This window comes from Arachis ipaensis, chromosome B7, assembly GCF_059453495.1.
Source record: "Arachis ipaensis isolate K30076 ecotype BB chromosome B7, ASM5945349v1, whole genome shotgun sequence".
In the NCBI taxonomy this organism is placed as follows: domain Eukaryota; kingdom Viridiplantae; phylum Streptophyta; class Magnoliopsida; order Fabales; family Fabaceae; genus Arachis; species Arachis ipaensis.
The window spans coordinates 133,492,878-133,517,084 of NC_142442.1; the positions used below are offsets into that span (position 1 = coordinate 133,492,878).

General features: G+C 34.4%; 1 protein-coding gene and 1 pseudogene across 2 annotated transcripts; one reads left to right on the forward strand and one right to left on the reverse strand.

The window, feature by feature from the left end:
• Window positions 1–8,766: 8,766 nt before the first annotated feature.
• Window positions 8,767–14,222, reverse strand: LOC107605981 (putative isoaspartyl peptidase/L-asparaginase 3; annotated as a pseudogene). Its single transcript, XR_015892413.1, has 9 exons — window positions 14,092–14,222; window positions 13,630–13,691; window positions 13,140–13,278; window positions 12,761–12,932; window positions 12,169–12,233; window positions 11,656–12,048; window positions 11,512–11,570; window positions 11,173–11,277; window positions 8,767–9,188 (listed from the first exon to the last, which is right to left on the reverse strand). The product of XR_015892413.1 is annotated as a putative isoaspartyl peptidase/L-asparaginase 3 (transcript).
• Window positions 14,223–21,218: 6,996 nt separating this feature from the next.
• LOC107605982 (uncharacterized) lies at window positions 21,219–22,713 on the forward strand. The gene has a single exon (XM_016307943.3). It carries the CDS (start codon window positions 21,457–21,459, stop codon window positions 22,453–22,455), a length of 999 nt encoding a protein of 332 aa, XP_016163429.1. The 5' UTR covers window positions 21,219–21,456; the 3' UTR covers window positions 22,456–22,713.
• Window positions 22,714–24,207: the final 1,494 nt, after the last annotated feature.

Genomic DNA, 24,207 nt, shown 5'->3' on the forward strand with positions numbered 1-24,207 from the left:
CCACTATAAACCAGAAGTTTACTAGCCCAAATGAATTCATAACTTGGCACGACCGTTTGGGTCATCTGGGAACAACCATGATGAGGAGAATTATTGAAAACTCTCATGGACATTCACTAAAGAACCAGAAGATTCTTAAAACTAGTGAATTTTGTTGTGCTGCATGTTCTCAAGGGAAGTTAATTTTAAGGCCATCACCAGTAAAGATTGGATTTGAGTCCCCTGAATTCCTAGAAAGGATTCAAGGTGATATATGTTGACCTATTCATCCACCATGTGGATCTTTTAGATATTTTATGGTCCTGATAGACGCATCTTCGAGATGGTCACATATGTGCTTATTATCTTCTCGCAACCTGGCGTTTGCGAGATTACTGGCTCAAATTATTCGATTAAAAGTACAATTTTCAGAAAATCCAATTAAAGCAATTCGTCTTGATAATGCTGGTGAATTTACTTCCCAAGCTTTTGATGCTTATTGTATGGCTAATGGAATAAGTGTTGAACATCCAGTAGCTTTTGTTCACACACAAAATGGGTTAGCAGAATCACTTATTAAGCGCCTCCAATTAATTGCTAGACCCTTGCTTATGAGAACAAATCTCCCAACCTCGGTTTGGGGGCATGCTATTTTACATGCCGTAACACTTATTCGTTTGAGGCCAACGAGTTATCATCAATTCTCTCCTATGCAATTAGCTTTTGGCCAGCAGCCAAATGTTTCCCATTTAAGAATATTTGGGTGTGTGATATATGTTCCCATTGCACCACCTAATCGCACCAAAATGGGACCCCAAAGAAAATTGGGAATATATGTTGGATATGATTCTCCCTCTATAGTGAGGTATCTTGAGATACAAACTGGAGATGTATTTAAAGCCCGGTTTGCGGATTGTCATTTTGATGAATCAAAATTTCCAACATTAGGGGGAGAGAATAAGCTTCCTGAAAAGGAGATTAACTGGAATGCATCATCATTAATGCATTTAGATCCTCGATCAGGGCAATGTGAACTAGAAGTTCAAAAGATTATACATTTGCAAAGAATAGCAAATGATTTGCCTGATGCATTTTCCGATACAAAGAGGATAACTAAATCTTATATACCAGCAGAAAATGCCCCAATTCGAATTGATGTCCCAGTAGGACAAGTAGCCACTGAAGCAAATTCACACCAAAAGCGTGGCAGGCCTGTCGGTTCCAAAGACAAAAATCCTCGAAAGAGAAAAGAGGTAAATAATATTCCTGTTGAAAAAGACATAGTAGGGACACCTGCAGTTGTCCAAAATTCTGATATAACGCCAGAAGACGTTCAGGTACCTGAAAATTGTGAAAATGACGAGATCTCGATAAATTATGTCTTTACAGGAGAGAAATGGGACCGAAATAAGACAATTGTCAATGAAATATTTGCATATAATGTGGCATTAGATATCATGCATGAAAGTAAGGATCTTGAGCCAAGATCAGTCGAAGAATGTCGACAAAGGAATGATTGGCCAAAATGAAAAGAAGCCATGAAGGCTGAATTAGACTCACTTGCAAAACGTGAAGTCTTTGGACCTGTAGTCCGTACACCTGAAGATGTAAAACCTGTTGGATATAAGTGGGTATTTGTGAGAAAACGAAATGAGAAAAATGAAGTTGTGCGCTATAAAGCCCGACTTGTGGCACAAGGTTTTTCACAAAGGCCCGGTATAGATTATGAAGAAACGTATTCCCCTGTAGTGGATGCGATAACATTGCGTTATTTGGTCAGTTTATCTGCATATCATAAACTGCATATACATCTAATGGATGTGGTAACAGCCTATTTGTACGGCTCATTAGATCGGGATATCTATATGAAAGTCCCTGAAGGACTAAAGATATCTAAACCATCCAATGAATATTCGCAAGGGTTATACTAAGTCAAATTGCAAAGATCTTTATATGGTCTAAAGCAATCTGGACGAATGTGGTATAATCGTCTTACTGAGTATCTGGCCAAAAACGGATTCAAAAATGATGATATCTGTCCATGTGTTTTCATAAAGAAAACTACATCTGGGTTCATTATAATTGCTGTGTACGTTGATGATTTAAAAATCATTGGGATTCCTGAAGAGATTCTAACAATTATAAAAACTCTAAAAGAAGAGTTTGAGATGAAAGATCTTGGAAAGACCAAGTTTTGTCTCGGCCTGCAGATCGAGCATATAAAAGGTGGGATCTTTATTCATCAAACAACATACACAGAAAAGATATTGAAAAGATTTTATATGGATAAGTCACATCCCTTAAGTACCCCAATGATCGTAAGATCTTTGGATGTGGAAAAGGATCAATTCCGTCCTAAAGAAGAAAATGAAGATATCCTTGGTCCTGAAGTACCATATCTTAGTGCCATTGGAGCGCTAATGTATCTTGCTAATAATACGCGACCCGATATATCATTTGCTGTGAATTTACTAGCAAGATATAGTTCCTCTCCAACCAGAAGACATTGGAGTGGAATCAAACAAATCTTTCGATATCTTCATGGGACGGTTGATATGGGATTGTTTTATCCCTATGGATCCAAGTCACAACTAGTTGGCTATGCAGATGCCGGATACTTGTCTGATCCACATAAAGGGAGATCTCAAACAGGATATCTGTTTACATATGGTAGAACAGCTATATCATGGAGGTCCACGAAACAGACGATTGCTGCAACCTCCTCTAATCATGCTGAAATACTTGCGATACATGAAGCTAGTCGCGAATGTTTTTGGCTCAGGAGTTTGATCCAATATATTCTATCATCATGTAGACTGATTGATCATATGATAGCTCCAACTGTCCTGTTTGAAGATAATACAGCATGCATTGCTCACCTTAAGGGTGGATACATCAAAGGTGATAGAACAAAGCATATTTCTCCCAAATTCTTCTTCACTCATGACCTTCAAAATCAAGGGACAATTGATGTCCAACAGATCCGTTCAAGTGACAATCTGGCAGATTTATTCACAAAGTCACTCCCAAAATCCTCCTTTGAAAGACTGGTACATGAGATTGGGATGCGCCGATTTCGAGACATTAAATAATGTCAGCAAGAGGGGGAGACTGTACTCTTTTTTCCTTGGTCAAGTTTTTTCCCATTGGATTTTTCTTGACAAGGTTTTAATGAGGCAGCCCCATCATTAAAGGATATTGTACTCTTTTTCCTTCACTAAGGTTTTTTCCCACTGGATTTTTCTTTAGTAAGGTTTTAACGAGGCAATAATCCTAAATGGACATTCAAGGGGGAGTGTTATGATAACAACAAATTGAATGCCCATTTATGAGATTGGACGGCTAACTTTTCCTAATCTAAAGGAATTGCTTTTCAAAGCATATTAGTAGTTAATGAAGGTTGAAAATTAAGGCCTATCACCTGTATAAATAGGTGAAGCCTCGCTTCAGTTTATACAACAACAACAACTGAATATTATTCTCTCTCCCTTTATACACATAGCAATAATAAAAGCAAATACTATTCTATCTCTCTTTACTTTTTATACTCCTTTCTATCTTTGTATATATATATATATATATATATTACAATATATAATATTATTATATATATATATATAAATTATTATTGAGTTAATTATTTTAATACTAGAGTCTTCTATTTATACATCTTTATTTTATATATCTTTTATTTTATAATATGTTCAAGAATATTTGAATTATGGAAATTAGCTTGTTGCTTCAGGATGATTGCAGCGTGAATGGCAAACCACTTTATTTCCTTGTGGAACCGCGTCTTCAATAAGATTTTTGTTTCCGAGGTAAGTAAGACAAGATTATGAAAATCTATAGAATCGTCGCAGATTATGACTTTGACTCCATACAGTTACCATTTCGCTAATACTACTAGCATAGAAATTCAACATTTTAGGGTTTAGTCAAGCTAGTAGGTTTGACCCTTTTTTGGGAATATTATCATGAATGTAGGATAAAAAAGTTTTTTTACATGTATTTAAGGATTTAGATCTTCTAAATTTTGAAATTCACTTTAAAAAATAAAATAATGTGATTTCTCACATTTATTTTATAAGTACGACCAAGAGAAAATATGAGAGAGAAACTATTCGAAAGATTACATTTTACCTTCTAAAATAAAAATTTAAAATTTAAAAGATCTAAATTTCTACTTAAAATACCGACGTTTCAGTAATTTTAATAGTTGATTTTAATTAATATATATTATATACTTTTTATAATTGAGATTAACAATTAAAATTATTAAAATATATATATTATTAATATATATTACATACATTTTATACTGTATACTTAGATGAATAAATGACCATTTGTACCCATGAGAGATGAAAACGCTGATATTTGTACCCATGATAGCCTGAAACTAAAGTTATACCCATGATAGATGCCCTCCGTGTGACAAAAGTGCCCTGATTTGGATCTGAGCTTGGTTCGTGGGAATCCGATCCTACGTGGCACTCCCTCCCTTATCTTCAACCCCTCTTTCTCTCTCCAAACCCCACTCTTCACTCTTTAAACCCCACTCTGGCCCCTTCTTCCTCAATACTCGCTCCCTCACCATCCACTCCGCCCTTCACGCCGACAAAGCCACCCTCTTCTCCCTCCCCACCACCTCTGACCCCATTAAGGACACCCTCCTCACTCTCATGCTTTCCAACCACTCTTCCTTCATCCTCACCTTCTCCACCTCCCCTTCGTCTTCCGCACTCCAAATCTGGGATGGTACTTCTCAACCATCTCTTCATACCGGTCAACCAAGCCAGCCCAGTAACCGTGCAAGTAGTAAGAATTCTCAAGGAAAACAACATCATCATCGTCCCCCTCGTCTTCATCTATCTCTTCCCCAGACTCATTCTCCTCTTCATCAATTATGGAAAAAAAAAATTCAAACTTTGAAAAAAATCAGGCACTCCACAAATCAGTAACACAAAAAATCAAAGTGAAGGAGAAAAGGACCCGCGATTGAAGAACGCAGATATGAACGTGTTGGTAATATTTATTTCTCAAATAAACATTCTAATTTTTAATAGCATCTCTCTCTTTCTCTGAATACAATTATTCAATTAAGCTAAGCAAATGAAGCACCCATCATTGTACAGAAGAGAGAGAGAACAAAAACAACATAGAGACAGAAGACATGTCTGCTTTTGATACCTACAGCGTCGACTCCGATCACCACCAAAACCACGCCGACGAAGACAACTTCTCCGGATACGGCGGCTACTCCAACTTTTCCGGCGACAATGCCCCGTCGTCGACCACACTTCTCCGTCTGCTTCACTAGACATCTTCGGGTTCAGCGATCTGGATCCAAGCTACTCCCAGTCTCCCTTCGAACTGGTGCATGTAGCAGAAAATGGTAACGACAACGGCTACCACGATGACAGCGTTTTTGTCTCAGACGAACCAGTGCTTCCAGCGCCTACAGAGATGGGATCAGAGGAAGGTTACGCCCTTCGTGAGTGGCGCCAGTGAAAAGTGAGAAATGATGAAAAATTTTGGGAATTTGAAAGATTCAAAAAACCTTAATAAGGATGAGGTTGTTGATGTTGAGGATGAGAGGAGAAAGAGGCTCTTGAGGAAGAGGCAGAAACGTCGAGAAGGGAGAACGGTGGGTCGATGATGTTGATGGCTGTGGTGGTAGCAAGAAATGAGAGCGGTGGTAGGGACAGAGAGTTTGGAATTGGGGAAGAGAAGATGGGGAATAAAATTATAAATTAAAATTAGATTATATTTAAAGGGTTTGGGGGTTTGGAGTGCCACGTAGGATCGGATTCCCGCGAACCAAACTCAATCCAAGTCAGGGTATTTTTGTCACACGGAAAGCATCTATCATGGGTATAACTTTAGTTTCAGGCTATCATGGGTACAAATGTCAGCGTTTTCATCTCTCATAAATACAAATGGTCATTTATTCATACTTAGATTTAAGAAATTTTACATTGTTTAAGAATATATATGGTTAAAAAGATTTCACAAATATCCTTCATTTATTAGATAATTTTTGAAATTCAGTTAAATTGGCCCACTCTTAGGATGTCTTTGTCTTTTTTAATTCTTTGTATTAGGTTATATTATATTAATCAAATTTTTAGTAATAATTGCAGATATTGCAGTATAGTTCAAACCAAATAGAACTACAACATTATAATCTCTCTCTCTCTCTCGAAATTAATTGTCTCTTTATTTTTTTGGATCTATTAAAAAATTGATATATGTACATGTTTTATAATTTTTCAATAAAAAATAAATAAAATCCTCTAATTTGATAAAAAAAAAAAAAAGAATATTACATAAATTATAAAAGAAGACGCTTTGTCATGTAAAATTGTCACTGTTTCCGAAGAAGTGGTTGCAGTTTGGTACAGCCTAAGACAAAAAGAAGTATAGAAGCACATTCTTAGGCTTTCCTTTTTGGTTGTGATCTTCAGTTCTTGATTGGGAGCAGAGGATAATGCTAGGTAACCAATAACTATTTTGAATAAAATGAATAATTACCAATTAAATTAAAATACATTATACTTCCAAATTATCCACCTAAATCTTAATATTAGAATAACCATCCACACACTTAGTAAAATAAACATCCGATATATCTATTGTTCATATTGTTTAGTATTTTCATTGTTTACCTATACTTTTCCGAAGACTAATGGCAATACATGCATGCTGCGCCGAAAACATGGTTGCTCTAAATTTCTTTGTTTTTGACTACTTTCATATTTTACATACAGATATAATCTTTCTGCATTTTCATTTGGTCTTTTGATTTAGGCACCTATTGAACTTTCTTAGAGATTTGATTTTGATTGATTTCTTTTCATGCAGATTTCATTTTTCATTATTATTCTTCGGGTGACACACAAAAAACATGATTCATTGGAGAAAACAGATACTTCTCTCAAGTTTTCAGCTGATTATTAATATATTCTGCCCCTTCACAAAGATATCTTCGTGGAAAATTATGGCGGTTTATAGGGGTAGCTTCATGGAAGTCCATTATATTTTTAAATGTTTTGTTTTATGTAAATCATAAAAAAATGAATATTGGACTATTAATTCATTTGATTAGATTAATTCTATTTATTTATTAATTTATTTATTTTAATTTCATCAATTACAAATTGAATAAATTCAAATATATTGAGGACAAATGTTACAATTAAATCATAATACAAAAATACTATGTGCATACAGAAAATCAACTACTATATAATTGCATGTGAATATATGTATTATTTAAATTATTTTTAATGTATATTTTATATTTTATTATATATTTTTTATAAATAATTAATTTGATAATTATTTTTTTTTTCACATCCAACATAATTGATTATAATAATATATAGACGCACTTTTTTTCATCCAAAGGCAAAAAGTGGTTGGTGATAGCAGCCATATGACACAGTTTTAAGCAATTTTTCCTTGCAATTGTCTGGCATCCAAATTATGGAGCATCTGCTCATATGTTATACCTAATCAATAATCATCATACTTGTTCAATTTTATTTTATAGTTGGGGGGAAAATTCATTGATTTTGTTTTTTATCAAGGGAATATATAATTTTACGATTTTGTCAAAGAATCATCTATTTTTTCTAACAATTAGTCAATAAAGTAATGAATAAGTAAATATTAAAGAAAAAAATAGAAAAAGGAACATGTTAGCTGATTATTAGCTAAAAAAATTTAATTTTCAATCTTTTCTTATAATTTTGCATGAAAGGTTATGCAAAAATCAGAAAATTTTTCATAAAAAATATTTTTCAAAACAAATAAAAATATATAAAAAAATATTATATGTATACTAAAAATCAGACACTAAATTAATTACTATATATATATATATATTGTTTTTATCTATAATGAATGGTTATTAAAAATTTTTTAATAAAATTTGTTTAGTTTAATTTGACTAGATTGGTTAAAATTATTTAAGATATATGAAATTATAATTTAAAATTAAACATTAATTAATTTAAAGTAATAAAAATACTAAAGCACATTGATTTTGAAAGTGGAGTGCAAAGCCTTAAATATTGCAATATTTAGCGTGAGATTAATGGTGTCAATCTATTCCTACTAAGTAGTTGATACCAACGATAACACTACAAATAATCTACAGTATATGTACATTTTATGGTTTCAACTTGAATAAATTATTATTTTTATCCATAAAAAAATAAAAAATTAACAAAATTATCCATAAAAGAATTATCTATAAAGAAACTTTTGTTTCTTCAAAGTATCCAATTGTTAATTGTCTCCGTCAGCTTCGCCCTCAGGCTGCCACTGCCTCAACAACCTTCCGACCTACACTATCAGTGTCCAATGCACCACTCAAAGCTTGTGGTGGTTACTGGTTAGTTTAGTTTACTCTCAAATTATCCTCAAACTTGCAAGATCCTCTCAATCGAAGTCTCATGGCTTATGCACAAGTTAATGATTGATATTAATATGTTGGTAAAAACTCGTGTATATTTGTCTTCATGTGAAGTTGAAGTTGAAAACTGTTAAATAATTTGATAAGTTTGGCTAAATATGAAGATCTTCGTAAAGATTTTCATCTATCAACTTCATTTAATGGCCCTCAACTATGAACTTCACATGAAAACAACTGTTTCAGCTAATATGTTATCTTGTGAGAAGTTACAGCGGGAAATTGATGGTGGCTTCTTCACAATGAACATTTGCAGCTATCCTCCTTACTATTAAACGTGTGAAATTACGAAATTACACACGTGGTAAACTTCAAAATCAAGTATTTTTATACTTTATAATAGTTATTTGCAATTCGCTCCTGGCGTATCGCATATTTGCATAATAGTCCCACATCTAAGTAAAACACCAAATTCTCTAACATTCCCGATATTTCACACTTTAGAGTCCCCAATTTACTAACTAACCTTAACATTTGTAAGGCTAATTTATTGAATAGTGTTCTACCTTTCAGGGTAGCACAGTAAAGACTTGCACATCTTTCATTGCAGGGCTCCTCACTGAGTATTGAAATGTCCATCCATGGCAAGCTCCGGTGTTCCCCCTTTTTGTTAACAGCAACAATGGCTCCCATAAAATCTGGAAACTTTCTTGCTACTCCCCCTATTGCATCTTTCGCAGCAAGTTCCGGATTCATTCCCAACCTCATGCTTTCAACAACTTGATAACTGAAATTGAATATGGTTGTTGTTAATCTTGATATTTGTAAAAGAAAACACACTAAGAGGAAACACATACAAACTAGAAATTAAAGCTGTAACTACACAAGGACGATGACTACTATGACAACAACAAAGCCTTGTGTCACTACGAGGGGTTAGATATATGAATCAAACCCCGGCAAATTGCCCTATAAATCTGTGTGTAAACCATACTATAGAATTACCAACACAGTAGTGTCTATTTTCAGTTCAAGCTGTATGGAAGTGGGGAAAAGGGTTTCCATTTACATTTCCAGATGATGGATTAGGTGTGTTCACCATAATGGTAAATTCTCAAGATTAACAAATTTTAACAAAGTTGTCAAAAACGTGTAACAATAACTAAGTCTTGCTCTATTAAATGGAGTCAGCTATATCGATCAAACGACACTGCAATACCCTATCATAATCATCATCAGTGTTTAAACCATTTATTTTTAGATCTCTTTTAATAATTTCCTCATTACATGACATACCTTCTCTGAATATATTCATACCATGTAAGATATGATTCTATCACCTTTTCAATAGTTGACACTGCAAGACACTCTCTGATGCAATCTTTCCTAATCCTAGCTAATCTTGTGTGACTACTCGTCCATCTAAGCATCCTAGGCTTCGTAACATTAAGGTTATGTTTATGTAATCACATGGTTAATATCATGGAGATGAAGTTGCTTATCATAACATATGCAATCATGAATGACGACTTGCTTCCACGTAATGTTCACTGTCATAGTGTCATGGAAATCATTCTGGTGGCCAGAAGTACCATGTTATACCTTAACTTCAATTATACTGTTTCTACGTCCTAGTTTCTAAGCTTCTACTGCAAGGAGTTCGAATTTCAAGATCAGGTACAAACAACTACAAAGTACAGAGGCAAGTGTTTTATCAAAGAAAAGGGTGCTATGAAAGAGTCCAGCAGAGTCAGGCCTAGATATAGTTCTAAATTCCCTCAATACTCTGTTCATTCTCTTCTTACTTTCACTTATTTTAACGGGCTAGGAAAGTGTGCTGTAAAAGAATTCAACAGAGTCTCGCCTTTATAAAGTTTCCAAATACCAACAAACTCTTGTCTCCATAAAGTTTCCATATAACGTAACCTGTTTTATGAGGAAACCAACTTTTTATGAACCAGTAATCTGCCAACAGAATAGTGGATGAATAAGGATTAAGGGGAGATGAGAGAAATTTAAAGGGAAAGAAAAATGTTGGCTCATTGTGGCTAGAAAAAGTTGGTTTCCAATATTTCCCTTAAACAAAATTAGCAATTCAATGACGATTATTGAATATGGTTGTGTATTAAAGGTTGATAAGGAAATGGAGGCAAGAATATATATAAGGAACTTCAACAGAGACTCTCGAAAACACTCAATTTGAGTCTTTATAAAGAAATCTGTTATTTGTACTGACTTTTACTTTATACACAGAGCAAACAAACATTTCTCTACCATTGGATGGGTGTGGGACCAATTTCATGTGAACTTGATGACCCATGACTTCCATTCAATGGTAAAGACGTGAATATCAGCTCAGTATGCGGGGCAAGAAAGTATAGAAAACATTTATCCTCTATAAATACTAACTTTTTCTGCAGATCAAAATGGTTCTAGAGTACAGAATTGAATAACACATTTTTTATTCTTTTCCAGCTTGTCTCTCTATCATTGCTATGTTCTTTTCTTACGCTTCTCTGAACTAGTATTATCAGAATGGCACTACATTGTTGCATTTCAGAATCAAGCCAATTTGTTACATATCTCTGTGCCTTCAATTTATATTGGAAAGATCAGACATTGCTCTCTACATGAATAGACCAAATTTCGTCAGGAGCAACACTTCTGATTTTACTGCTGAATGTTTAAAAATAAAATAAAACTAAAGGCAACTCAAATTAGATATTGATCTACACCAGTTAAAAACTATGGAGTTTGGAGCAGTATGGTACCATGGAAGGAAGCGCATCATGATGTCACCATCCCCAGTTGCACAGCATGCACCAACTTCTTCATTAGCATATGCAGACGATCCAACTATCGGACCGTCACCTACCCTGTAAGCAAATAATAAAATAAAAAGAAACTTCAGTATAATAAGAGTCCAGATAACAGATTAAGTTTTGCAAATATGAGAGTTAGTATGCACTTCTTACAACAGAAAACATATAAATAAATCACAAGTGCATCTTACAAAAGGAAGACAAAAATTGGCTAAAAAAGAAAGAAAACCAGTCATTGAAGAAATGAAAAGATATGCCTGCTTAAATTTTTGGCTTTGACAAGCATACCTGCCAGGAATCTTGAACATCGCCCCATTAGTCGATGTGCCAACAGCAGTATGTCCCATCTATGCCAAATAAAAAGTTATTTGCATCGGCGATATGAGATATAAAAGTGATAAACTTTTATGTTATTTCTTATGAAAATCTTACTCTATCAATAACGGCCATTGATATAGTATCATGGATCCGATGACCAAGATCAAGAAATCTTAAATCAGTAGTTTGCATCGGATAAGTCTTCAAGCACGTTTCGTCGGTATGCTCCAGGTAACTTGTCGGGCGATAAGGACCACAGCTGTTTTCAGGTAAGACATTCTTCCAGAAATTGGGTTGGCAGTTATTAGCTTTCCATTTAGCCCACTTCTCTATAGATTCTGATGAACTCAGGTTTGTGGGTCCTGGAAGACCCATTGATATCGCAAATGACGATGCTTTCTCTCCTACCAGCAATGTGTGCTCAGTATGTTGCATTACTAACCTAGCAGCCTTGATTCCATCCTTTACATATCTCATGGCACCGACAGCTCCTACTTCCATAGTCGCCTATGTATCTCCTTAGAGGAAGATTGGACCAAAAGTCATGCCGATACACAAAAATGTATCACAAGAAAGAGAAAATACTAATAAATTCAATTACTATAGAACATGGTAATTGGTCGTTACCCCATCCATGACCAGAGCATCAATTGTAGTTTCTCCATTCTCGTCTGGACTTCCACCCGGACCAACTTTTTGGAACAAGATATGCAGAAGGCAGGGAAAAAAAATTCCAGAAGAGAAAATCTCAGTATAGAGAACAGCATTGAAATCTATTCTTCCCCTTCCATATATGACAAAATTGAAAAAAAAATTTAATAAATCCCCAACTAAACAAGCTTTATCATCGATATGAAATCCTCCAATGAAATTGAATAGTTATTATATCAAGCAGAAAAACACACAGATTGTGTGCAATGCTAAACAATCTAACAAACTGGTTGTTTGAAGCAATCTAAATGATATTCTACGATGAAGCAAAAAGAGAAGCAAGTTGTTTATAGTGCACTCTATGAAACCTCTTAGGTAAAGTATTATTATAATCAAACACTCAATAAGAGTTGAAAAACATGTTAATCAAAATAAATTCGATACACAATGACTCAAATATGATGAAGAACAATCAGTAGCCCAACCAAGCAATTAACCAAGAGGAAAAAGAAAACGTGTTACTTATTAAAAAAATCCAAGTTATCTTCGAAATAGTTTCAGTTTGCACCTGTTCCATCACATCTCAGTTCCTCACAAGTTGAGCAACCCTCAACCACAGAATCCACAGCTGTTGAACCACCATCAGCAACCTTCCAAGCAGCTCTAACGGCCTCAACAAATGGCCAAGTACTCACAACCAGCGGGTAGTGCTCCACTTCCACAGTTTCATGTCCCAGCACCTAGTGGAAATAATGCCAGACATCAAAGAAAAAATTAAAATAAATAAGAGGGTTTACTGATAAATGAGAAATCTAGCTAGGAAACTGATCAATGTTGGTGAATTCAAGTATTGAGTTTAGAGTATTTTCACTTTCACTCCAATGAAGAGGACAAAAGCAAGGTAAAGGAAGTTGCAAACAATGAGAGAATAGTTTGTTGTTCTATACCATAGACAGTAAAAAGAGGAACAACATGAATTTGAAGAGTGGGGTGCTTTTGGATCGCAGCGAATCCTGGAAGAGGGCCCTTGTAGGCATAGCCATGGAGACAACTTCTATGGCTCTTGAGGGGAAGGCTACCAGAACTCTAAATTAAGAAAGCATGTGCATCTCAGTAAGTCAAAAATCATAAAAAGAAGAAAAAAGAAGCGAAGTCATACTTAGGAATGGCAACGGATTCACAATAGTAAAATCATCATTTTGACCTTCCAAAGATTAGTTCCCAAAAAATAGTCCTTCACATATTCATTACCCAATTCTGCTTGACAAATCCACCCAAAGTAAGGACTATTTTGCCAATGAACTAATATTTAGAACGTCAATATGGCAGTTTATGCAAGATTAAAATCACACATTATAACTATGAACCTTTTGGGGATAAATAATAAATAATAATAACCAATTTGGGCTGGTCGAGTGGTTAGCTTAGCTCACTCGCCTGCTTACGCGGGCGAATCTCGCCTTGTGCATTGCTCAGCAAACCTTTAATGGAATTCCGATCTGCAAAAGATTAGTAGCAGGCCAAGGATACCGTGGGAAACCAAACAATAATAATAACAACAACAACAACAACAACAACAATAACAACAACAATTTCTTCTAACGAATCTTCGGAATTTCAAATGGAAGTTTACTTCAAGTTAAGGGGATAAATGGCTGAGTGAAACTCATGGAGATTGTTGGTCCAAGTTCTAAAGAGAAAAGCAAGGGGACCAACTCATGTGAGTGTGAGAAGCAAGAAGTGACTAAAGAGTTAATTATAATAGAAATTGAATCAATCACATACACAGTGATTCGGTGAAAGAAACAAAAACCATTCTCTTTTTTTATGAGCGAAGGAAAACAGAGAAGAAAAACAAGATTTGAAAGAGATCACATGGAAGCAGAAAGCAGTACTTACATGGAGGCAGACAGTGGTTGTGGACAGCGGAAGTGGCTGACGGCGGTGGCTGGCTGGGTTTCGGAACGGGAAAGGATCAGACAGTGGGGACTGGGGAGAATAAGTGAAAAATGTTTTTTAGAAAAAAAAATAATTATTTTAATTAATGTAATATTAGTATATTACATATACTTATAATTAAATTTTCAGCATATGAAAATTAAATTCTACCTATTAATCAGCCTTATAAAGTTATAATAGAAAAATAGCCAACTAACTTGAGCCAAAAGCCTGATATTTCACGAGTCATGATAATAAAAAAAATTGAAAAATATTATATATAACATTGTGTATATTTTTTAAGTGTTTTTTATTTGTAATAATAGAAATTATTGATAAGAAGTGAGAAAAAAAAAAGATTTATCTTATATATCATAAAAAATATATAAAAGAAATGTATATAAAAATGATATAAATGTTATTTTTTTAAAAAAAATAAGTAACTTTTTCCCATTAATCGTCTATGTGTTTTACTATTTTATATAAAACAAACTGAGTGATATTTAAATTTGTTTCTAACAATTGTGTATATAATAAATTAATTTCTAACTACAAAAATTAATAAATTGGTTCTTGATTTTTTAAAATATTAGACAAATTAATATCGGATAAAAATAAAAAAATAAATGTATCCTCAACATTTATTAAAAAGTGATAAATTAGTTTTTAATTTTTTAAAAAATATAATTCAAAGATTAAATTTTTTATATTTTAAATAATAATAAACTAATTTTTTAATATATTTTATTAAAAATTAATTTATCAGATCTAAAAAGTAATGAATATTTTTAATAGGGACTAATTTGTTTGATATAGAAAATTTTTTTGGTTGTTCTTTATTGGATACAAAATTCGTTACCCGCTAATATTAGAAAAAGAAAATTGAATGCGTTGGGCTCCCATAAAAACAAAAGAATTACAAGATAAACCATATTATACTTATTGACAAAAAAAAAAAAAATACATATTATACCTCAGCACGAAAAAATAAAAAATTAGAAACAACACCATATTATTTATTATTGAATGCATTTAATTCAATCCGACAAGTTAAATAATATAAGTGGAGTTAATCAAGCTCTTATAAAGACTAACTAGACCACATCTCATGCGATGCTATACTCTAATAATAATAAACTCTTAATCTAGTTCCTAACTAATAAAATAGGCAGCAGGACAAGTCATCATTCAAAAATTTAAAATCATAAATTTGTCCTTCAAAGTTAAAAATAGGATAATAGATTAATTAATTAATCCTTCCAGAGTTTTGATCCATACAAATTTCATACGCAACGAAGGGAGTATATTAAATTTTTGAGTACTGCTAGCTATCTAAAGAATAATTATAATATAAAAATGTCAAATAAAAATTTTTATTTTTTTAATAAGTAAATGGCAAACATCTTTTTATTATTTATCTTTTTTTTACTTATTACTATTTTGTTATCTATTTGGAGTCATTAATATTATTTTTAAAATTAATTTTAATTTTTTTTAAATCAAATTCCTAACATCTCTCAATCACATTATTATCTATTAAAATGCAATAATTCTTTACAAAAAATATGAAAATTAAATTAAAAATTTTTAACAATTTTTACCATACAACTTATATTTTACATATAGACTATTAAAAATAAAAAATAAAATATAAAATATAAATAAAAATTAAAAAATAAATTTTTAAAAATAATTATTAACTCATCATATTAAAATCAATAAATAAGCATACATATGAATATTAAATAAAAATATTAAAATAATTAAAATCATGACCTATTAGTGCACACATGAGATAATTTAGAAAATACAATAAGACGTATAGTTTAAAATTTGATAATATTAATTATAAAAATTTATTAATTACAGACATCATAGGTATGGAATTATGAATATTATGAGTACAAATTATGGATGTTATTATCATAAAATAATAGATGTTATGTGTATGAATTTATGGATGTTATTAATAAATTTATCAATTGAATAAATTAATTTAAAAATTTGATATTTTTTTTAAATTCAATTATGATAAAATTTAAAAATATCTGTGTTAACTTTATAGTTACTTATGCAATAACTAAAAAATGATGTGTATGGATGTAATATCTAATAAACATGAATTTAAATTTTAGATGTTAGTTGTATGTAATTATGGATATTATGTATATGAACATATGAATGTTATATGTATGAACTTAGTTAGTACAATATAATTATAAATGTACATAAAAATACAAAAAAAAAAATTAAATCAGTTTATTACTATACCTCATCAAAGTTCGTGTGTTTTCCATATTCTTGAAAATTGGTTGACTGAGAATAACCTCGTCGGGTGAGTCCGTCTGTTGTTCAAATTCTTCATCACCACCTTCTACCATAGGTACCGTATTAAAGTCAAATTCAAATGCCATATTATTTGCAATGATAAATATAAACCCCGCTAAAATCGGTAAATAATTAGTCAATAAATCGAATTTTAATCAGGAAAATTAAAAATATAAATCTAATATTAAAATAAGATAGAGCTCGTTAAAACGAGAATTTTGACACCAAATTCAAAAAATTTGGCCCAAAATTGGAACGAACGGGGCGAACCGATCGAACTGGACCCGAACCGGGCCTGTGGGCCCAACTTACTCACTTAATAAAGAGAGCTCAGATCCCTCTCTCTCATTTTGCATGTTGAACAGCGCTGAAAGCTCAGCAAAGGGAGGAAGAACGTGTGAAGCTTTCTGTAATAGCCCAGACCACCCGCTAGCACGATATTGTCCGCTGTAATAGCCCAGACCACCCGCTAGCACGATATTGTCCGCTTTGGCATACAAGGCCTCACGGTTTTACTTTTGACAATAGGGATGCTAGCCGAAGCCCCCCACACTCACTCGTCAAAACGCGTCATGCTAGGGAGAGGTATCCACACCCTTATAAGGCATGCTTCATTCCCCTCCCCAACTGATGTGGGCTTTACAATCCACCCCCTTAAGGGAGCCCAGCACCCTCGCTGGCACATCGATCCGGGTTCCGGCTCTGATAACATCTGTAACAGCCCAGACCACCCGCTAGCACGATATTGTCCGCTTTGGCATACAAGGCCTCACGATTTTACTTTTGACGATAGGGATGCTAGCCGAAGCCCCCCACACTCACTCGTCAAAACACGTCATGCTAGGGAGAGGTATCCACACCCTTATAAGGCATGCTTCGTTCCCCTCCCCAACCGATGTGGGCCTTACACTTTCAAATCATCACCCAAAATTTGATTTATCAATAACTTTTAATCCGGAATTCCGATTAACGAACCGTTTGCGGCTACGCGTTCGCCGCGACGAGCTTTACGAAACCCATGGAATGATTTGGAAGGTAACTCACTATTTCCTTCTCAGCCAGCTTCTCCCAATTTCGAAAATTCATGAACAATTATGTTAAAAATCGTTCAATTTTGATGTTCTAGGTTCGATTTAGCTTGTAGAGCTTACTGGATTTGAGTTGCTACATGTGTAGAAGCGGTAAGGTTTCCTAAACTTAAATTTAATTTTAATCAATTAGGTAAAATCTGAAATTGTAATATATGTGTGTATTAGGTATGAATTAAGATCATATATGCATTGGAAGTGAAAAGTGAGTATTTGGAGGGATATTGGTGATTCAAGCTCGATTGGTGGCTAGTCTATTTGAGCTTGGAGGGGGCTGGGTTCTTGCTTGTGAGGCTGCCTTGAGTGGAATAAAGTGAACGGCCAAGGTATGGTTTAGGTTTCACGCGTTTAACATTTAAAGTGTTGTGAAAACCTAGACTAGAAGAACCATAGGTTAAGTTGAATTGGTTAGTTGCATTACATGATTAGTCTTGTGAAGTTGTTGGATAAATTTATGGATGAACTTGTATTGGAATTTGTGAGTTGTTGAAATTGTTGAGTATGTATTCTTGTGATTGAGCTAGTGTTGGAAGTTATGATCATGATTTGTTAGTATTAAATATGTGTGCTTGAGATCATTAATGAGGGGTTGATGAAGATGTTGATATGTGTTAATAAAGAGTTGATGTATGTGTTGAAGGGATAATATATGTAAAGTGTAGATATATGTTGATATAGATTGGTGGTTAAGACTTATTGAATTGGTTAAAGGTAATTTGGTAGAGGTTGTTAATGAAATGGGCTTATATGTTAATGATATGTAGGTATTCATGGTAAGGAATATGGAATTGGTGAAAATGAGGTTTGGAAGTGAAATGGTAAAAAGTGAATTTTGGTGAACTTTGAAAGTTCATAACTTACCCCTCAAATTTTGGATGGAATTGTGCTTTGTTTCAAATGAAAGATGATTTTATAAGCTTTTAAACGATACTAATTTTGTGAAAAACGAAATTTTGTAGAGGAAGTTATGGACGATGGAAGTTTGGTATAAAAACTGTGCTTGCAAGGTCACAAAATCTGGTTGTAACAACTTTTCTAGGCATTCTGCATTTTGGGAAAACGTCCATCCACGCGTACGCGTGGCCCACGTGTATGCGTGGCGTGGCATTTTAGCGACGCATGCGCGAGAAGCCATGCGTGCGCGTGAAAAGCTAATACGCATGATCACGCGTACGCGTGACTTGCTGTTCGCTCCATGCGTGTGCGGGGCATACGCGTACGCGTGACCACCGCCTGCTGCAAATCCGGATTTTAGCTGTTCTAAACCAAAATTTTCCTTCTAAACCTCCATTTTCTTCCTTTTAAGACTTAAAGTATAGTACCAAGTCCAGTAGTTAAATGAAGTTAGGAATTTAAGGTAACTTGGGAGTAAAGAAAGAGATAAATGTGATGAAAAGTGGGAAAGAAAAGTGGTTAATGAATGAAGTTAATATGCCATGGCTTTGATGGATGATTAAATAATTACTATAAATATGAAATGGCTTATGAATGATATCTGAGATACGAGTTTCCCTGGGTAACAGAATCGTGGCTCGCCATCACATGTTCCAGGTTGAATCTCGATACTCTGTTGAACCTACGTCGTAAGGGTGACCGGACACGTATAAATTCCCGGGTATGGATAGCCCCCATTGAGTGATTTGAATGATAATTGATTGTGAAATCTATGCATAGACTCTTGGAGATGCGCGACGGGGGACAGTCTAAGGTTTTCGGACTTGTCGGGTTGGCTGGATAACCGACAGATGAGCCTCATCAGCCATAGGACAGACATGCATCATGTGCATTTGTTTGTGTGATTGCTATGCATTATCTGAGATTGCCTAATTGAACATATATGTCCTGTTACCTGCTATTCTTACTATTTGCACTATCTGCTTATTATTTGTGCGTGAATTTGTTTGGTTGCTTGTCTCTGTTGAATTTATGGAAGACGGAGAGATGGAGGAATGGTGAATGGGTTGAGTGTTAGGTGTTAAGTTTAAGACAAAAGATTATAGTGTACTTAGAACACCTACCCCTATTTATGGCTTTTACTTAGAGATTAAGTTCTGTAATTGTGATAACGGAGTTCTAGGATTGCCTCTGGCATTCCTAGGACCTTATTTATTATACGCGTGGCACCTTTACCATGCTGAGAACCTCCAGTTCTCATCCCATACTATGTTGTTGTTTTCAGATGCAGGTCGAGAGGCTCCTCGCTAGGCGCCTGGATCTTTGAAGCAGAGTAGCACCTGGGTGTATTTTGGGTTCCTGTTTATATATATATGTATATATGTGTTTAGTTTACTCTCCAAGTAACTTGTGTATGCTGTTCCTCTTAGAGGTTGAGGGAGAGATAGGAACTCATTTTGGTATTTTGATGTATTTTGGGATACCTATATATATATCCTCTGGCCAGCCTTTGGATTCGCAGGCTGAGTCAGGAGCTAGTTATGTTGTATTCCTTTGCCTTCTTTTACTCTTTCGCTTATTCTTATCCTTAACTTTCAGGTTTCTTAGCACACAAGCAATTCTACGTCCTGAGCGTTGCACTTTTTATTTTACGAATTTTTGTTTTACCCAATTTTCAAGGCTCCTAGTTTATTATATTCTTTCTACTATTATATGTATGTATTTTATTTTTAGAGATCGTAGCGCCTCGCTACTTCTGTTTTACATCATAGGTGTAAAGCCCTGTGTGATAGGGTGTTACAATAAATGCGACTTCTTGTAAAAGTTTTTGGCTTATACACTATTGTGCTTGCAATGGTATTAGAGTCATGATTTTTTAATGATCATAATTGAATTAATGGAAGGTATATATTACAAAAAAGTAAGTGTAATTAAAATGCCTTAACGGAAACAAAGAGTTAATGATTTTTTTTGTATCTCTATTAGTTGATATTAAATGCCTTAAGAGAAATAAAGAATTAATTGCAATTAACTCAATTAATATATATTATCATTACCGTCCATTCTTATTATTATTATTAATATTTAATATATTCTTAAATATAAAAATTAAATTATAAAAATAAATATTAAGTATTAATTACAAAAATGTCTAATAATAAGGGATATAATATTATATTAATATTATTAATAAGTAAAGTTAATTAAAATATGATAAGTAAAATGATAAAAGAGTGAAATAAAAAATAAAATTATTATTAAATAATATAAATAAAATAAATTATGAAAAATTTTGACTAATTATGACTGGATATTTTTTGTTACCAAAATTTTCTCTAAATTTTTATTTCCCAAATCCCAAGTCAGCCAATAGATTGGGGTTAAAGAAAATTCAAAGAAGGCCGAACGAAGCCTGAAAGCATGTGGACGAGAAAACCAAATAAAGTCAAGGTTTGACTCCAAAGAGAGAGCGCACAAAAATCTTGGATTCGTTACGGTGCGTCCGCGCTTAGCATTAAACACCAGACGACTTGGTCTTCTTCCTTTTAAGCAAAAACCCTATCCTTTGTTTTTCATTTCAACAAATCGGAAAGTTCTATACAGCTTCACCACAATAATCAACACAAACTTTTGAGAATGTATATCATTTTTTAAGTATAAAAATTCTTTATAAATTTTTCATTTATAAACCGGATAGCTATATATATAGAATATTAATTACTAAATAAAAGTAAAAAAGTCAATAACCAAATAAATAAATTGACACTATTAAAAACTAACACACATAATATATATTCATTTCAAACGTGTTGTGGGGGGAATAATTGACCAGACCAAACCCACTAATAATAATAATTTAATTGTCATCGATTATATATATATATATATATATATATAGCACCAATTGGCACGTTCTCTTGTTATGAATATTATTATTCTTCGTGGTCTCTTCTTCTAATCTTACCTTACCCCATATATTCTCTTAGCTTCAATCAAATTCTCTATAGCCATAGCCATGGACAAAGAACAAGAAGAGATGCAGTTCCTTGGTCTCTTTGGGATCTACAAGGAATCATACAAGATGATAATCGCATGGAGAAAGATCTTCACGAAGATCACCTTATCCCTAATCCTCCCTCTCTCCTTCATCTTCCTAATCCACATAGAAATCTCCGATGTCCTCTTCAGGAAAATCATGCACAACTCCCAAGAAATGATCGAAACTCCACAAGGCACATCTCAATACAACAAGCTCTCCGACATGGTTTCTTCAGAATGGGTTACCTTCTTCCTCTTCAAGATCGTATACTTCACTTTTCTACTCATCTTCTCTCTCCTCTCCACCTCCGCCGTCGTGTACACCGTAGCTTCCATCTACACTTCAAGAGAAGTCACCTTCAAGAAAGTCATGAGCGTCGTTCCAAAGGTTTGGAAGAGGCTCATGGTAACTTTCCTATGTGCCTTCTGCGTTTTCTTCCTCTACAACTTCGCCACCGCGCTTGTCATTATAATTCTCTTGCTATTATTGGGTCCCGGTGACGGCACCGTCGCCATCTTCATCATTGTAGGCTTGATTTATTTCATTGGCTTTCTGTATCTTACCGTGGTCTGGCAGCTAGCCAGCGTTGTTTCGGTGTTGGAAGAATCTTACGGATTCGAAGCGATGAAGAAGAGCAAGGATTTGATCAAGGGGAAGATGTGGTTGTCAGTGATCATATTCTTGATGCTTAATATATCGTTTTTCTTGGTACAGTTTTTGTTCAAGAATTTTGTTGTGCATGGATGGAGGGTGAGTTCTTTGGATAGAACGGCTTATGGGTTGCTATGTTTCTTGTTGCTTTCACATTTGTTCTTGTTTGGACTTGTGATCCAAACAGTGCTTTATTTTGTTTGCAAATCTTATCATCACCAGAATATTGATAAGTCGGCCTTGTCGGATCATTTGGAAGTTTATCTTGGCGAGTATGAGCCTTTGACCGCCAAAGATGTTCAGCTTGAACAGTATCAAGTTTGATTATTCTGGTAGCAGAAAGATTTTTTATTTTTGCTCTAAATAATAATATAGTTTTTCTGTACTTTTAATAGAAATGTTATTTGAATGTAATATGCAACTAGCTAGTATATATCAGAAATATACAATAATACAATATACAAAGATAATGGTTGCTTTCATTGTTTATGTCATCTGTTTTTATGTGGACTTTTTCAATGTACAAAAATGAGAGTTTCTCTATTTTGACCCAATAAAGTTGGACCCACCATTATTTGTGTATTTTCATTTCTTCTTTTGATTTTTCTAAGTTGAAATAAAGGTCATAACGAAGTTAAAACAAAATACTGAATTAATTTGTCATGCAAGCAAGTTTTATAAAGACTTAAAATGAGTGATTCGATAATAAGTATTGACCAGTAAACATCGGTTACAAGTTATAGCTCGGTAACGTCTAATTTCTAGTCATAACCGACGTATTCATAATAGCCATAAACAACATTCAATCGATAACGTCGGATACACAATTAATCCTCTCTCTGGACGTTACACTCCAAGGGAAACGGCCGACCTTGTCCACTAGAGTATAAAACGGACGAGAAAACTATAGAAGGTATGCAACTTCTCCTAAAGAAATAACTCTCATCTATTTTATACTAACTTGAGCGTTGGAGTGCCTTTGCAGGTACCTATCTCCACTGTTCCTCCGCTTGCCGACGTATATCGCGTTCCAGCTGAGGAGTTTACCGATTTTCACCAGAGGATGACCTATACTTCGGATTAATCGGGTAAGAACATTTGGTGCTCACCGTGGGGCCGAAAAAGCTCGAAATATCATTTGCAAAAGGTCCCAAAATACCCTTAAAATTCACCCATGGCTGATGTTCCTCCCCCTACCTCATCCGAACTCCTACGGATGATGACCGAGCTTCAGCAAGCGAATCAACGGATGGCGGAGAAAAATCAAAGAATGCAGAACCAAATCACGCAACTAATTAATGCTCGAATAGTGCACAACAATGATCACCATGACCGACAGGAAAATAATGAACGTCAATCAGCGCCGACTCATGTTTCTGAAACACCTCAACATGATAATGAGGAGGCCCATCGAACTGAAGGAACCCAACCAGACGCTGAGGAAGATGAGCGCGACAACTCTGCCGGACCATTCACAGTTGACATAATGAATTTTCAGCTTCCCAGATAGTTCACCCTGCCGACGACCTTAACACCATATGACAGGCTAGGAGACCCAAAGCAGCACATAAAAAAATTCTGATTTATTATGATCGTTAACGGTGCATCCGACCCTATTTTATGTCATTGTTTTCCGTCCTTTTAGATGGTCCTGCACTTGACTGGTTTTGCTCTTTGCCTGCAGATTCAATATCGCGCTTCCAGGAATTGGCCAAATAGTTTGAAGATCATTTCGCAGCATCGGCAATATATTTGCATGATTCTGACTATTTGACGACCATTAAACAAGGTCCACAAGAGAGTCTGAAGGATTACATTACCCATTTTACAAAGGTCGCTATGAGAATTCCTGATCTTCACCCTGAAGTCCATCTCCATGCCATTAAAAGTGGCCTTCGTCTAGGTAAATTTCAGGAGACAATTGCTGTGGCTAAACCTAAAATTTTGGCAGAGTTTCGCGAAAAGGCCAAGGGGCAGATAGACGTTGAAAAACTTCGGCAAGCACGAAAAATAGAAAGGTCGGCCACCGGCAAAGATGATGATAAACCCCGGGATAGCAAGAAAGCCTTTAAACTA

Coding starts and splice junctions, on each gene's coding strand:
- LOC107605982 (XM_016307943.3), top strand. CDS start 21,457: ATGGACAAAGAACAAGAAGAGATGCAGTTCCTTGGTCTCTTTGGGATC.